General features: G+C 47.2%; 1 protein-coding gene across 3 annotated transcripts in view; it reads right to left on the bottom strand.

Moving 5' to 3' along the window:
• Positions 1-2,627: 2,627 nt before the first annotated feature.
• LOC102263543 (zinc finger protein 496) overlaps positions 2,628-16,656 on the bottom strand; it is a 73,876-nt gene continuing 59,847 nt past the window's right edge. The window contains exons 7-10 of one of the 3 annotated variants that reach the window (XR_001360903.1): positions 16,438-16,545; positions 15,314-15,427; positions 11,456-12,083; positions 2,628-2,956 (exon numbers count right to left, since the gene is read on the bottom strand). Coding sequence is in view for 1 of the 3 variants with exons in the window: in XM_005853175.2 (XP_005853237.2) it covers positions 11,608-12,083; positions 15,314-15,427; positions 16,438-16,545 (698 nt within the window). In the remaining 2 variants the exon portion in view is untranslated. Of the gene's footprint in view, positions 2,957-9,314; positions 10,010-10,664; positions 12,084-15,313; positions 15,428-16,437; positions 16,546-16,656 lie in introns of those variants that run through there. The other 2 variants (XR_001360902.1, XM_005853175.2) reach the window with 2 other exon arrangements.

The following is a 16,656-nucleotide window of genomic DNA, read 5'->3' as shown; positions in this document are numbered from 1 at the left end:
AGATGTAATTAAGTTAAGGATTTTTAGATGTGATCATCAGGATTGCTTGGGTTGGCTCTAATTCCAATGATGTGTGTTTCTAAGACACAGAGAAGTGTCATATGAAGACAGAGGCAGAGTTTGGAATAATGTGGCCACAAGCTCTGGGATGCCTGGCACTACCAGAAGCTGATGTGACAAATTGCTACAAAATTGGTGGCTTAAAACAACAAAAATGTATTCTCTCATAGTTCTGAAGGCCAGAAGCATGAAATCAAGGTATTTAAGGCAGTAGGGACAGATGCCTCTTTGCCTCCTCCAGCTTTGTTGGCACCAGCAGACCCTCAGCTTATGATCATGTCACTGTAGTCTGCCTCCATCTTCATATGGCTATCTCTTGTATATCCTCTCTTCTGTCATGTTTACTCATCTTCTAAGGACATTTTTCATGGGACTTAAGGCTCACCGAGGTAATCCAGGGTGATCTATTCTTAAGATCTTTAACTGGATTACATCTGAAAAGGCTTTTTCCAAATAAGGTCACATCCATAGGTTCTAGAGCAGCTGTGGGCAAACTACGGCCCGCGGGCCGGATCCGGCCCGTTTGAAATGAATAAAACTAAAAAAAAAAAAAGACCGTACCCTTTTATGTAATGATGTTTACTTTGAATTTATATTAGTTCACACAAACACTCCATCCATGCTTTTGTTCCGGCCCTCCGGTACAGTTTAAGAACCCATTGTGGCCCTCGAGTCAAAAAGTTTGCCCACCCCTGTTCTAGAGGTTAGGACATGGACTTATCTTTGGGAGGGGGGTGGTACACAACTCAACCCACTGCACGTGCCTTCATCCCCAACCAGTTTCCCAGTGTCTTCTCTTCCTCTCCCTGGGGCCATGTTTCAATCTTATTTTGTTTTTTAAAATATGTTTTTATTGACTTTAGAGAGAGGAAGGGAGAGGGAGAGAGAGATAGAAACATCAATGATGAAAGATAATCATCGATCGGCTGCCTCCTGCACGACTCCTACTGAGGATTGAGCCGCAACCTGGGCATGTGGGTGTATTGAACTGTGACCTCCTGGTTCATAGGTCAATGCTCAACCACTGAGCCACACTGGCTGGGCTCAATCTAATTTTATATGCAGGTTGTGATTATTACTACTGCCTGCTTATACTAGGTTTTCAGAAATTTTGAATGAATGTTCTTTCTCCCAAGATTATTTGCTATAACATGGGATTTGTTCCTAAGAGTGAAGCCTATGAAACTCCTGGGGTCTTCGTCGCTACTCAAGGAGGAGGGAATCACAGGAAGGGCACTCAGGAGCCGTGGCCACTGGTCTGAATGGTCCTGCATTACTCAGCTGATCAACCCTGGAGTCATGATATCTGGACCTTGACCCAGGTGCTCACAAGCCTCACGTTCTAATGCTTTCTGGCTCACCAGAAAATTGCATGAGGCAAATTGCTTTTTGTAAAAACCTCCTTCCTTGAATCTTGCCTTTTTATAATGTGCTTCTGTGCTGAGAGCTATGTGGAAGGGCTTGGGAGACAGGCTCCCAGATTTTGTGGATAAACTATGTGATGCTTAGAAATGCATGAGAAGCCTGGCCAGTGTAGCTCAGTGGTTGAGGGTCAACCCATGAACAGGGTATCAGGGATCAATTCCCCGCCAAGGCACATGCCTGGGCTGTGGGCTCGATTCCCATTAGGGGGGTGTGCAGGAGGCAGTGGATCAACAATTCTCTCTCATCATTGATGTTTCTATCTATCTCTCCTTTCCTCTCTCTGAAATCAATAAAAACATATAACTAAAAGAAAAAAAAAAGAAAGAAAAGAAATGCATGAGAAGGCCTGTTGCCTGGGAGGGGGAAAATGGATCAGATACACATACCTTGGCCTAAATTACTTCACGTTTCATGAACCTCTGCACTTGATTTGCTTCAAAATGAGAGGCTAGAAGCAGTTACCTGACTCATCGCCTTGGGGCGTAGGAGCCTGCCTTTCTTGTGAGTGTGCCACTTTGCTGAGAGTTGTTTGCAATGTGGCATCAGGAAGATTCCAGGCCCACAAAAAGTGGGCCTCATGGAAAAGCGCTCCAGTCGTATTAAAGTTTTGGTGAATACAGCCAAGTAAATTGATGTGCTCAATATATTTCTCTTTTTTAGACAATGAAGAATTTGCAAACATAAACCATCCAAAAGACACTTGAAGGTACTACATTTCTAAAACCCAACTCTGTGGGTGTTCCCACAGCTGTGGACTGGAGAAAACATGATGGGTGACTGCTGTTGAAGACCAGGTATCTACTGTCAGCTCCACTTCTCGGGATTAGAACACAAGTTTACTACAAACTAAGTTAATAATCATGGACGGGAACTGCAGCATTGCCACTTCCTGTGGCCCCATGAGATGTTCATCTAAAGCAGGTGTTTAATGACTATTGTCTAGTGTTTCACACCATTCCTTGCACTTCCATTCACTTTATTTTTTAATTAATTTATTATCATTATTTTAATGTATTTTTATTTCAGAGAGGAAGGGAGAGGGAGAGAGGGATAGAAACATCAATGATGAATCATCGATTGGCTGCCTCCTGCACGTCCCCTACTGGGGATCAAGCCCACAACCCAGGTATGTGCCCTGACCAGGAATCGAATGGTGACCTGGTTCACTGGTCGATGCTCAACCACTGAGACACACTGGACAGGCTCCATTCACTTTAGACTTTTGTGAGTCTCCTAAAACAAGTAGAAGAAATGGATACTCCCTGTTGTAGACAGAGGAAATTGGGTGCAGACAGGGTCTCTAAAATCACTTGGCATCCAGCCCCATCACCTGCAACAACCAACCAACACTAGGCTAATTCCCTGAGGGTAAAGAAGGATGTCTCCAAAGATGTTCTTTAGGGCGGAGTAGGGGGGTTGTCTCTGGTTACAAATGTTTAGGATTTGAAGGCCAATGCATGAGAACATCCACCTGTAACAGAGAAATGCTTTGTCTAACTCCAGATTGTTCAAACCTGCTTTGTTTTGCATATAGACAAGCTAATCATTAGAGGAATTCTGCTTACAGCTTGAGTTTTTACAAAAGCAGCCCCTCCCATTCCCCCTACCCTTGACATAAAAGAAGCCTGAACTTAGTACTTTCTTAAGATGAATTTGAGGAACTACTAGGACTCCCATCTTCTCAATCATTAAACCTTTCCCGCCCAGCCAGTGTGGCCCAGTGGTTGACCATTTACCTATAAACCAGGAGGCCATGGTTCAATTCCCAATCATGGCGCATGCCTGGGTTGCAGGCTCGATCCCCAGTAGGGAACATGCAGGAGGCAGCTGGTTGAAGATTCTCTCTCACCATTGATGTTTCTATCTCTCTTTCCCGCTCCCTTTTGCTCTGAAATAAAAAATATATTTTAAAAGTAAAAAAATAAACCTTACTCTAAACTGACATTTAAATTTTTTTTTTTTTAATTTTGAGAGAGAAAGGGAGAGGAATCGAGATATGGACATATTGATGAGAAAGAAACATCAAAAGACAGTTTCCTGCACACCCTCTACTGGGGATTGAGCCCGAAACTTGGGCATGTGCCTTAACCAGGAATCAAACTGGTGACCTCTTGGTTCATAGGTAGATGCTCAACCACTGAGCAACACTGGCCGGGCCAAATTCTGACATTTTTAGTTTTGGCTTTCTAAAGCATCAGTACATGGGCTTTGGGCCAGTAACACACCTGTACACATTCCTTCCCAGTGTTGGACTGGATTATTTAGATAATCTGCACACTGGAGTCACAAAGCTGACTGGTGGGTCCCTCTGCAGTGCCCACCACTGTGCACATGCAGAGTGCCCCGAATATGAAGCCACACGTCCATAAGGAGGTGTCCACCATCTTTGAATAAAATCCTAAGAACAAAGGCCACTTTGGTCTTCTAGTTCCTAATTGTGTAATCTCTTTAGCTGCCCCAAATTGCAGCTTGTCAAAAGTACTAATGAGAGCAGGTATTACTAGGAAACTCCCATTCCAGGGTACATGCAGTTCTCATTGGGCAGCATTTCTGTGATACCAACAAGCTGGTGTCCTTAAGTGAACAAGCTCTGGTGGTCTGCAGCCAGCACAGTAGGGCAATAGGGGCAGTGAGAAAGATGCCTAGGTTTCAATCTCCAGGAGGGGCGCATGTGGGAGGCAGCTTGAGTTTCATGGCATGGGGCATTGACATGAAACATGCTAAGAATCCTGGACAGCTCAGCTCAGCTCAGCCCAAGGTGACTGGCTGAGAGCTGGCTGCACCCTAGTCCACAGAGGGAGGGCATGGAAGCTCTGCCTTTCGAATACCCCTCCCGACCTCGCCCAGTACATCCCTCCCTTTTTGCTGTTCCTTGGTTGTATCTGTTATAATAAAAACTAACCATAAGGATAACACTTTCAGTGAGTTACTGGAAGTCATTGTAGTGAATAATCAAACCTGAGGGGTCTTTAGAACCCCCATTTGTAGCCATCTCAGCATTAGTCTGTATGGCCCCCAAGACACCTTACTGGCATTTGAAGTGGGGTATCTTGTGTAGGCCTTCATCTTCAGCCTATGGGATCCAATGTTCTCCCAGATCATTAGTGTCAGGATGAAACTGAGTTGTTGGGACACCCAGTTGGTGTCAGAGTATTGGCATGAGGATAGCACAGGCTTTGCTTGGCACCTGGCCAAGCTAGCTTCTAAGGCCCTGCTCTGGCAGGAGCCAGTGCCTCTCAGGAAGGCAGACCAGACAAGGTATGCCTTATACGTCACATAACAAGGTTCCACTTTGTTTCAGACTTTGTAAACAGGAACACAATGAGGTCTTCGTCCTTGGTGACTAGTAGTGGGGAAAGTGTTGAGAGGTGCACCAGGTATCTCCTCCTGACAACATGGGTCTGCATTCACCCTCTCTGAGCCCCAAGACTGCCTACCAGCCACCGGGCTAACTTTGTTATAAGACAGAGTGTGTGTAAGCCAGAGGTCTCTGCTATTAACAGCAGCAGCTAGGTGAAAATCCCCACAGGGATGGAAGACTGCCTTAAGAATGTTGGGGCCCCTGGTCCTCCCATCTTGGTGGCCATCTTTTTATTTTTAAATTAAATCTTTATTGTTCAGATTATTACAGTTGTTCCTCTTTTTTCCCCCCAAAGCTCTCCTCCACCCAGTTCCCACCCCACCCTCTGCCCTTACCCCTCCCACTGTCCTCATCCATAGGTGTACGATTTTTGTCCAGTCTCTTCCTGCATCCCCCACACCCCTTTCCCCCCCAAGAATTGTCAGTCCACTCCCTTTCTATGCCCCTGGTTCTATTATATTCACCAGTTTACTCCGTTCATCAGATTTTTTATTCACTTGATTTTTAAATTCACTTGTTGATAGATATGTATTTGCTGTTCATAATTTTTAACTTTACCTTTTTCTTCTTCCTCTTATAAAGAATACTTTCCAGCATTTCATATAATACTGGTTTGGTGGTGATGAACACCTTTAGCTTTTTCTTATCTGTGAAGCTCTTTATCTGACCTTCAATTCTGAATGATAGCTTTGCTGGGTAAAGTAATCTTGGTTGTAGGTTCTTGCTATTCATCACTTTGAATATTTCTTGCCACTCCCTTCTGGCCTGCATAGTTTCTGTTGAGAAATCAGCTGACAGTCGTATGGGTACTCCCTTGTAGGTAACTGACTGTTTTTCTCTTGCTGCTTTTAAGATTCTCTCTTTGTCTTTTGCTCTTGGCATTTTAATTATGATGTGTCTTGGTGTGGTCCTCTTTGGATTCCTTTTGTTTGGGGTTCTCTGCGCTTCCTGGACTTGGAAGTCTATTTCTTTCACCAGGTAGGGGAAGTTTTCTGTCATTATTTCTTCAAATAGGTTTTCAATATCTTGCTCTCTCTCTTCTTCTGGCACCCCTATAATTCGGATGTTGGTACGCTTGAAGCTGTCCCAGAGGCTCCTTACACTATCTTCGTATTTTTGGATTCTTTTTTCATTTTGCTTTTCCGGTTGGGTGTTTTTTGCTTCTTCGTATTTCAAATCTTTGACTTGATTCTTGCGATCCTCTGGTCTGCTGTTGGGAGTCTGTATAATATTCTTTATTTCAGTCAGTGTATGCTTAATTTCTAGTTGGTCCTTTATCACAACATCGAGGGTCTCACTAGATTTCTTAAGGATCTCAATACATTTATCGGCGGTTTCCATAAAATTCTTGAAAAATCTTAGAACCGTGGTTTTGAACTCTATATCCAGTCGTTTGCTGTCCTCCATTTCTGTCATTTGTGACCTGTTTCTTTGTCTTCGCATTTTGTCTGCTTCCCTGTGTTGGTAGAGTGGTTTTGTGTGCTAGGTGTCCTACAGGGCCCAGTGGCTCAGCCTCCCCAGTTACCTGAGGTGGACACTCTTGGTGCACCCCCTTGTGGGCTTTGTGCACAGTCTTGTTGTAGTTATGCCTTGATTGTTTTAGGTGTCACTGGGAGGAATTGACCTCCAGGCCAATTGGCAGTGAGAATCAGCTGTGTCTGCAGTGGGAGAACTTCTGTGCTGAAGACACCCTTCTGGGGCAAGACTTGCTTCAGTGGGGCTTTGGTGCTCACTGAGTCTGCCCCCTGAGTGTGTTCCTTATGAATCTGAGGAGTTGTAATCTGGGTGGTCCCACTCTGACCACTGGGTACACTGGCTCTTGGATCTAAGGAGGTGCTAATTAAGCCTCTTCCTGAGGTTACCCAGCAGGAGCTATGAAGAGATATGCAGATTCCCCTTCCTTTTTTGGGGGTTTGGGGGTGCCCAGATGAGGCCCAGCTGTGAAGCAATGCAAGCTGCTGTGGGGCCTTGGGCCTTCTCTTGGAAGTTCTGGGTCTGTCTGGCCCAGCTGCAATTTGTCAGCTTGGGTGGGGCAGGGTCTCAGGGAATCAACAGGGCAGAGCAAACAGCTATGGCTGATCCTCAGTACTACCCTAAGAGGCCTCGCGTCTCACTCAGTGTCCAGGTAATCGCTGCAAGCACCTCTGAGAGAAAGCCGCCCTCGAGTTCCCACCGATGCCAGACAGTCCAGTTTCTCCCCATATGAGTCTGGGTCCCCAGAGACTCGCCAGGAACTGGAGTTCAGAGCAGTCGGGAGCTTGTGTCTCCCTCCTGATTGAAAAAGACAACCGTGTCCTCAGCTGCCAGCCCTTTCGGCATGTTCCTCCATACCTCTGCACTTTACTTCCGCACCTCCTCTGAGTCTCAGTGTGCTTTTCTCTTTCCTTCTAGTTGTAGAATTTCCACTCAGCCAGCCTTCCTGTAGTTCTGGATGATGACCATTTTGTCTTTTAGTTGTATTTTTGAAGTTGTTGTGCGAGGTATCAATTTCCGGTGTTTACCTATGCCACCATCTTGGTTTCTCCCGGAGGCCATCTTTTTAAAAAATATATATTTTTATTGATTACAAAGAGGAATGATGAGGGAGAGATGGAAACATCAATGATGAGAATCATTGATCAGCTGCCTCCTACACACCCCCCACTGTGGGTCAAGCCCACAACCCGGGCATTGGAATCCAACCTTGATTGGAATCGAACCTGGGACCTTCAGTCTGCAGGCCGACACTCTATCCACTGAGCCAAACCAGCTAGACCTTAGTGGCCATCTTTGCTGGAGCACCTAGTTCTGTGCAAATTTAGTGAATGCACATCTGGTCAGACTTTTGGCTTCTTGAGCACAGAGGGTTAGTGAAGCCTTTATATCATGGCCACAGAGTACCATCCTAATTTTTTAAAAAGCCAAGCCATTTGAGATAAATGGGATAACCAAATGGGAGACCAAGATAAATATGGTTTACCTAGCCTCAGCCCCCACTCCCCCAACTGGGTGGGTCAATGTTTGCTGAAAATGCAATGTGCTGGTAAAATTTCCGCAAGTTTATACTCTTTCACACTCAATCTTCTTCTGGGAAAACACTTAAAAATATCCAGAATATGCCTGGCTGGCGTGGCTCAGTGGTTGAGCGTTGACCTATGAACCAGGAGGTCAGGGTACATGCTGGGATGCTAGCTCAATCCCCAGTGTGGGGCATGCAGGAGGCAGCCGATCAATGATTCTCTCTCATCACTGACGTTTCTATCTCTCTCTCCCTCTCTGAAATCAATCAAAAAAAAAAAAATTAAAAATCTAGAAATCTCACTCTGAATTTACCTTCAGTGGGCTGGAGGCAGGTCCTGTCTCTTCTCAGAGCACACAGACACATTCAAAGGGGCTCCAGCTTAATTTGGAAGGAGTAGACTTACCCTGACTCTCAGATGTGCCTTTTCTGACCAGCAACATTTTCTAGGCAAGTGTTCCAGCCCCTCCATATTTTGACAAGATGTAGCAACATAAGTTATCATCAAATCCCCTACATTACACTCTGAACTCTGCTTCTGGCAGAAAGGGAAAACCATCTTATGGGAGAAAAGTGACAGACTACCAAAAGTTTTATTTTGGGTGAAGGTTTTTTAATAACCTTTACCAACTTAGGCTCTTTGGGAGAATAAAGACCACACTCCACAGTGGACTATATCACTAAACATATAGCCCATTACTATTTTGTGGCCTACATTACGAAAAAAAAAGAAAAAAAAAGTGACAGACTGATCTCCAAAGCAGACGTAGACTCATACCTTCTCACCACTGGTCACATCACTCAGCTAGGGAGAGAGGTTGGGAGAAAGGATATAGGACAATGGTGAGGTCAGGTTAACCAGCTGTAGTGTGACAAGGAGTACAAGATACCCCTGGTGTAGTGACTTACTCTGTACTTTGGACAGGGGTCAGATCAGGTGAGCAGGCCATCTATCTGAGGCTTAAATGTGCCACAAGGTGAAGTCTGACACCCAGAGGACTATTTTCATCCTTATACCTCAAGCTCACCTTGTCAGGCCAATCAACTATCTCAGCTGTGCAGCACATTACTTTTTAAACTAAATGGAAAGTCTAACATGAATATTAATTCAGCAAGTTAATTTTTATTATGTACTTATGAGTTTGTGGAAACAATGTCCAGAGATCCAAGGAACAGGGAGGGCAGATGCTTCTCAGATGTGGGGCCTGTACTTCCATAGTAAAGTGGAGATGTAGCTCACCTGCCTGCCCATCCCCCAGGGAGGGAGCAAGTGGTCAGTTCTCCGGTGCCTGGAGGAGCAGGTAACCCCACTGGCCTCTTTGGAATGGGATGAATGGAATTTGAGCTACATCACCCTGGAGCGCTTCTGAATCCTAAGTGACCTTCCAATTAGGTAGGTACTAGGTGTATTGGGGTCAGTGAGTGGGGGGTTCCCCACAGTATTCGGTGGGGACTCAAGATGCAGTTACATCCCCTTGGTGTTTTTTTTATTTAGGATCTGGTTTTACAGGTAAGACAAACAGTAAATGGGGCAATGTTCCTCCATTAGACAAATGTCTGAAGCAGATGGAGAACCATCTTCCAGCTGACAAGCCCTTGAGCAAGAGTGTTAGGGTGGGGCAAATGTATAACCTGGCTTCTATTTGGAATTTCCTCCTCAACAGCCTTAAAGATTCACTTTCCCCCTTTTCCTGGCAGATCAATAAGAGGCAAACTATTTAGAAATGAAGAGCCCCAATATTTATTTTTTGTTCAGGGTATGACCTAACAGTTTTATTGCATTTACTGCTCCTCAGGATGCAGGGATGTCTACAGTAATCAGAATTATAAAACCTGTGGCTCTTCCATCGGGTTTGATGGCATCTCATGTGACAATATAGGTGACAAGGAGCCTGGCTGCCTGCTGATGGACATACAAATAGCACAAAATGTCCACCTGGTGGCTTTGAATCAGCTACCACCACTCCATAGTCCCTGTGCTTTCTTCACATTGAGCATGGCCGATATTACCAGTCTTCCAGGAACAATAAGACCATGGTTTTCGTTGCTTGAGATTTCACAGCCAATGGTCACTCCCAATCCAGAACTCCAGGCCACGCACTTTCAAAGCTATGCTGCTTCCAGTGGAATGGACAGCAAGCCAACCACAGCTTCTGTTGACTCATCTGTTAATCAGGGATGACCAGATAATTGCAAGACTATCTGCTGTTGTGGATTGAATTGTCTCCCCACCACCCCAAATTCATATTTACGTCCTAACCCCAATACATCAGAATGTGGCCTTTCTTAGAATATGGTCATTGTGGATGTTACTAGTTAAGACAGGAATATACCAGAGTAGGCATGGGGGGCCCTGATCCAATATGGTGTCCTTATAAAAAGGGGAAATTTGGAGACAGACATGTACACAGGGACACAACATGAAGATGAAGGCAGAGATGGGTTAATATTTCTACAAGGAACATCATCGACTGCCAGCACCACCAGAAGCTGGGGAAGAGGTGTGGAACAGACCTTCCCTTACAGGGAACCAACCCACTGACCCCTTGACATTGGACTTCCAGCCTCCAGAACTGAAGCAATATATTTCTGTTGCTCTAAGTCACCCTGTTTTTGGTATTTTGTTAAGGCAGCCCTAGCAAATGAATATGAACAGCAGACTAAGTTACTATGTATGAAGAGCCCAACCTCACAGGAGGTTGTTTCCACGGCTCCTCATCCAAACAACAGAACCCCCCACTGGGGCTGAGCTCCCCATTCCTGGACACAATGGGACGGGCAGGGGAACTTAAGTGCCTTTCGAATGATGACAACTGCTTCTACCCTACAACCATTTACCGGGTCCTTCAGGTACAAAGAAATGACATTTGAGCAGGGTGTGCAACAAATAAAAGGTGGGCATTGCCCTCAGTGAACTCAAAATCCCTAATAAGCAGCTGCCTTCGCAAATAAAAGTATGACACAATTCCCCTTCGCAAGCAGCTGTACAGTGCCCCAGAGGCTTCTGACCCTGACAGGGCTGCCTGGTAACAGCGGGTGTTCTTTGGGTCAGCTGGTGACATGGCAGGATTGGTGTGCCTGGCCTTGCTGCCCACATGCACTCCCTGCCTTTCTCTCGCCCACAGCTTCTTGCTCTCAGATGGGAAGTACAGTCACCCTAGAACCTCAAGATACGGGCAGGGGTTCAGACAAGGCAGCATGGGAGTATAGTGAGTTGGTGGCAAGGGACAAACCCCAAATGGTCACTGCAGTTGGGGCAGTCCAGTCCCTTAGACCGCTTGGGAAGCACTGGACAGGGCTCTCTTCTGACCCAGAAACACCGGGCGAGTCCAAGCTGGTTATGCACCTCCCTCCCTGCTTTTTGGCACAGCAGAGACAAAAGAAATGCTCAGTTGATCACTATCTCATTTCTACCTGAGAGCAAAGGGTGGGAAGGTGAGGTCTGTCCAGGGGCAGGTACGTCCCGGGAGTGCCTGGCGTCAGTCAGTAAGAGTTGAGAGCCTGCTTGGAGCGGCGTTTCATATGCAGGCGCTGGTGGCGCAGGAGGTCGGAGTTGTGCAGGAAGCTTTTGACGCAGTACCGGCACCGAAAGGGCCGTGCCCGGTCCTTACCGTGCACACTGCTGCGGTGCCTCGCCAGGTGTTCAGGTCGCTGGAACAGCTTCCCGCAGTCATAGCACTGGATGCTCAGCCGGCCCGGCCCTCAGCCAGCGATGCATCAGGCCCCCCACCTGTGGACTCTGCCGCCCCCTGCTCGCTCCCAATCACCGGCAGGGGCCCGGTGGGCGGCAGGTGGACCCGCCTGTGGCAGAGCAGGTGCTAGTTGAGGCGGAAGCTCTTCCGCAGGCGCCACACCGGAAAGGTTTCCGGGCCTCGTGGGCTTCCAGGTGCCCGTCCAGGTCCTCGCTGTCACTGAACAGTTCCCCACATACCGAGCACTCGTGCAGCTTCTCCTGCTCCCTGCGGCTGCGCAGGTGTCGGATGAAATTGACCCTCCAGCGGAAGACCTTGCCGCAGTTGGGGCACACATAGGACTTCCCAGAGGTATGCACCTCGCCCCCGACAGAGAGGCCATTCTGCTGAGGCATGGGGGTGCCGTTTTGCTTCCCCAAGGGGCTCCGTGTCTCATCTGTGCAGTAGGGGCCCAGTTGGGAGTCTTCATCCCCAGAGCTGGATAGGACGATCTCGATGGTCACCTCCTCATCCAGGCTGTTCTTAGGGGGCGGTGAATCATCTCCAGCTGCAGGAAAGCAATGTGGAGGTCACTTAGAGTTGCTGATGGAATAGGTATGACATTGGGGGCTATGGGGAAAGGGTGAATGTATTTTGAATGTGAGGACATGAACTTAGGGGATCCGAGGGTGGAGTGCTAAGGGCAGAACTGCATCCCCCCAAAATTCCTATTATGCTTAAGTCATAACCCCAAATACCTCAGGATGTGACTATATTTGAAATTAAGGTCTTTCAAGAGTTAAGTTAAAATGAGATTATTAGAGTGGCTTGTAAGCCAACTGGCATCCTTCCAAGAAGATATTAAGAAACAGACATGTGGAAGCTCAGGGAGAAGACAGCCGGCCAAGAAGACTTGCTGCAGGAGAAGCCCCTTCTGATACCTGGACCTCAGACCTCCAGCATTTTGAGAAAATCAATTTCTGTTGTTTGAGCCTCCTTAGAAGACTAATACAGTGCATACAGGATGACAACCCCTCAAATCAGCTAAAGTGACAAAAAATAAATGCAATTTCTAAAAGGGGGCATAAACAGCCCTTAGTGCTCCTGTGGGCCATTTACACAATGTTAGGAATTATTGCTAGATGAGATGGGATTCAGCAGTGAGCTCCAAACACCAGAGAAACAGTAAAATCAGGGAGTGATGAGTATCAAAGGGGGTGTGTGGGGCGACACAAACACTGAACCCTGTAATAGGTACTCTGATGTTTTCATTCTGCCCCTGGGGCTCCTGAACAGAAGTCGCTGACCCAGGGTGCACCGTGACAGGCCATGGGTGTCAGACTGAGGATCTGAATGTGGGCTGTCAAGCCCCAGGTCCGGGCTTGACTCCACATTGCCTAGCCATAGCCTGCCTTTTCTATGAAGTCAAAATTATGGGTCTGAATCTGTTGCATCTTATTTGCACATAATCCCTCCCATTTTTCTTTTCTTTCTTTTTTTTTAAATTTTATGTATATTGTTTCGGCACATTTGTTTTTCACAGTTTTAAAATGCAACATTTATTCATCTCCTTTTTGGTTTTATGTCTTACAAGAAAGCTTCCCCATCCTAACATTGTAAGAATATATCCTTTATAATGCCTTTGTCTTTTGTTTTTCACATCTGGCTTCCTAGCCTCCCTGCTTTTCTCCTCAATCCCTCCAGCTCACAGGGAACCATCCATCATCCATCCCCAGGACACGCACAGCATGGCCACAGGCTTCAGTATCCCCAATCCCCCGATTGAGCTCAATTCCTCTGACACGTTGGGCAACTTTCTTTCTCTTTTAAATATTTTTCTGTAAAACAGAGCTAGGAATCAGAACTGCCTTTTGGGGTTATTGTTGAAGATTACACATGATTTAATACATATGCAGGCACCCACCCTGTATATCATGAGGCTGCTATGGGCAGGCAGAGGCCAGAGAAGGCCAGAAGTGCACATGTGGCAACAAGCATTCATCTAGCCCCGTTGAGATGGCCACCCTCATCCTGGGGAGGGGCCATCCTCAGCCATGCAAGGCCACTCTCAGCCTGCTGCAGGCACCCGATAAAACCAGGGGTGAGGGAGCTCGAAGTTTTGGGGAAGGGGCTATTCTCCTTCTGGATCTGCTGTAAATGTAGAATTCCTTTTGTCTACACGTGACGGGGTGAACAGAAATAGCAGGGAGCCCTGCACAGAGCTGGGTGGAATTACCACAATGCCAGACAACTCTTTTTTCTGAATCTTGGTTTCACCCCAGAATCATCTGGAGAATTCTTTTTTTATTTTTTAAATTATTTATTGTTGAAAGTATTATGTCCCCCTTTTTCCCCCACTGACCCTCTCCAACCCGCCCCATCCCCTCCCCCGCCCCACACACAGGCCTTCAGCACCCTACTGTTTGTGTTATGCATATATGCATACAAGATCTTTGGTTGATTACCTCCCACTCACCCATCCTCCCCCACGTTCCCTCTGAGATTCCACACTCTGTCCCATGCTTCCATGTCTCTGGATCCACTCTGTTCATCAGTTTCTTTTGTTAATTACATTCCATATATGAGTGAGATCATGTGATACTTGTCTTTCTCTTAACTTATTTTACTTAGCATGATATTCTCCAGGTCCCTCCATGCTGTCTCAAAGGGTAAAATATTCTTCTTTTTTACTGCTGCATAGCATTCCATGGTGTAAACGTACCACAGCTTTTTATCCACTCATCTACTGATGGGCACTTGGGCTATTTCCAGATCTGAGCTATTGTAAATTGTGCTGCTATGAACATAGGGGATGCATACATTCTTTGCCAGACAACTTTTGCTCCAAAAGGCATCTTGGGTAAAAGACTGTACATGAGTCAGACCCCACAGCTGTGGAAAGTCTCATCATACAGTGGGTTTGAGTATGAACCAGAGACTAATATAATACTGTATGTCAACTGGAATTTAAAAAAAGAAAACAAAAAAGAACCAGTGACTTAGGTTTGGTGTCTGGAAGAACACCTTAACCCCAAGGACATTAAAGATGGCCACACTGCCCGCTGGTGTGGCTCAGTGGTTGAACATCAGCCCATGAACCAAGAGGTCACTGGTTTGATTCCCGATCAGGGCACATGCCTGGGTTGTGGGTTCGATCCCCAGGATCAGGTGTGTAGGAGGCAGCCTATTGATGTTCCTATATCTCTATCCCTCTCACTTAAAAGATTCCTCTTTCTCTAAAGATCAATAAAAACATATTTTTTAAAAAAAATGATGGCCACATTTCAGTCTTTGCCTCTGGACTTTTACCAACATGACCCTATGAGGCAGGAGGAGGACACTCCTCAGAGTCCCTTTCGCAGGCATGCCACACTCCTGCTCTTTAGGTCCAAGACTTTGCCCAGGACTCTGGCTTTTGTGCTCAGGGAAGAAACACACCCCTAATGGCCAGTAGCACTGTGGCGCACCTGCTTCAACCTGCCAGGATAAGGCCAGGAGGGGAGGGTCTTGGGCTGGAGCTCAGCTGGGAGAGACCCTCGCAAAAGGGAACCCAGCACAATAAGCTGACAACTCACAGGAGCCGTCGGTCAGCAAGGACCTCAGAGAGTTCAATCCCTGACTGCACCCACACCAGCAAACGTGCATGCACACATCATACACGTTCACACTTCCACACACAACATACCAGACGCTATACACACACAACATGGACATGTACACACCACACAGCAGATACCACATGTACTCATATGCTCACATATGTATCACACACCCCATACCCTCCCAGGCCCTCTTTACCTGGGCAGGTGCTCTGAGCAAGTGTCGTCTGCTCGCAGGCCTGGGACTCTGGTCCCTGTAGCTCATCCTGTTTTCCTCTTTCTTCGACCTGGAATGGCTGGAGACTTGGAAAGTCTTTCCAGAGAAGAAAATAGAAAGGTGGATTTGTCGTGCAGCTGTGGCACTACCTGGGGAGGCATCTTAACAGATGCCAGGCTGTGATCCAAGGGCAGCTCTGAGCTCCCTTCTTGGGCAGCGACTCAGTCAACGTTTGTGGAGCAAATTAATTTGTAGGCAAAAAGATTCTGAAGCTATATGGAGTAAGCATGAGTCCTGGATCTGCCTGTCGACTTGCCTGTGAAGAAGTGACCGCCACCCTTATGGTGATTTCCACTTCTGTGGTGGGATTTCCACAGGCCCCAGGATCCCTCGCAGATCCTGCATAAACACAGCCTGCACAGAGCCTGCTGGGCTGACAGGACAGGGAGCTGGCCACCCCGAGGCCCTGCATGCTCGTCCACGTGGGAATGAAGACCCACACTTGACTGTACTGTGCCAGCTCTAGGTCCTGAAGGGGAAGGAGTGGGGGCTGCTGTTGAAACCATACAAAGCCTTTTGTCCTGAAGGAGCAGGGTCTCAGGCATTATGGCAAATGGTTAACAACTTGCACAGAAAGCCCAGATAGGGGGACTGGGAAATGCTGCTGCCAATGCTGTGCTGTTGTAAGCCAAGCCCCAGCACCCCGTGCCTTAGTTTCCTCACACTCGCAGCATGTGGTGGAAGGACTAGAGAATGAGACACCTGGAGGTCCTGCACTAGTGCTCCTTCTCTACCTAACCTACGGAGAATGTGACCTCACCTGTGGAGGGGCTGCTGGCTTGCCAGCATAGCCCAGGTGCTGTTTATAGCAGAGAAGGATGTTCCCACTGTGTCCTAGTCCCTGGTTGATGAGTGTGATCCCACACCCACAAAAAAATAAACCTACATTTTTTCTGGGAAAAGTCATGGAGGAGGCAAAACATGCTCTACTGAGACAGAGCCTGGGGTTACAGAGGGCTGCAGAGAGATGGCAGGGAGTGGCCCACCTCTGGCCGGCACCACCTACCACCCTACTCTGTCCACCCAGTGGTGGAATTATGACTCACCCAAGTAGGAGACCTGGGTAGCACCCTTGCCCTGGAGGTCCTGCAGCTCGGGAACACATGGCTCGTTCTTCTCACCCTGGGAGAGGTCCTGCTGGGCTGCTTGGTCACCTGTTCACAGAAAAGGGGAGGACACACATTCCTCAGTGAACTGGAGGGACGCAGGCCAAGCCATGGCAGTGACAGGGTGACGCAGGGCTGCAGAGAAACTGAAAGGCTTGA

The sequence above is a fragment of the Myotis brandtii genome, unplaced genomic scaffold (assembly GCF_000412655.1).
Source record: "Myotis brandtii unplaced genomic scaffold, ASM41265v1 scaffold100, whole genome shotgun sequence".
In the NCBI taxonomy this organism is placed as follows: Eukaryota; Metazoa; Chordata; class Mammalia; order Chiroptera; family Vespertilionidae; genus Myotis; species Myotis brandtii.
This window is presented reverse-complemented; position numbering and strand designations above follow the sequence as displayed.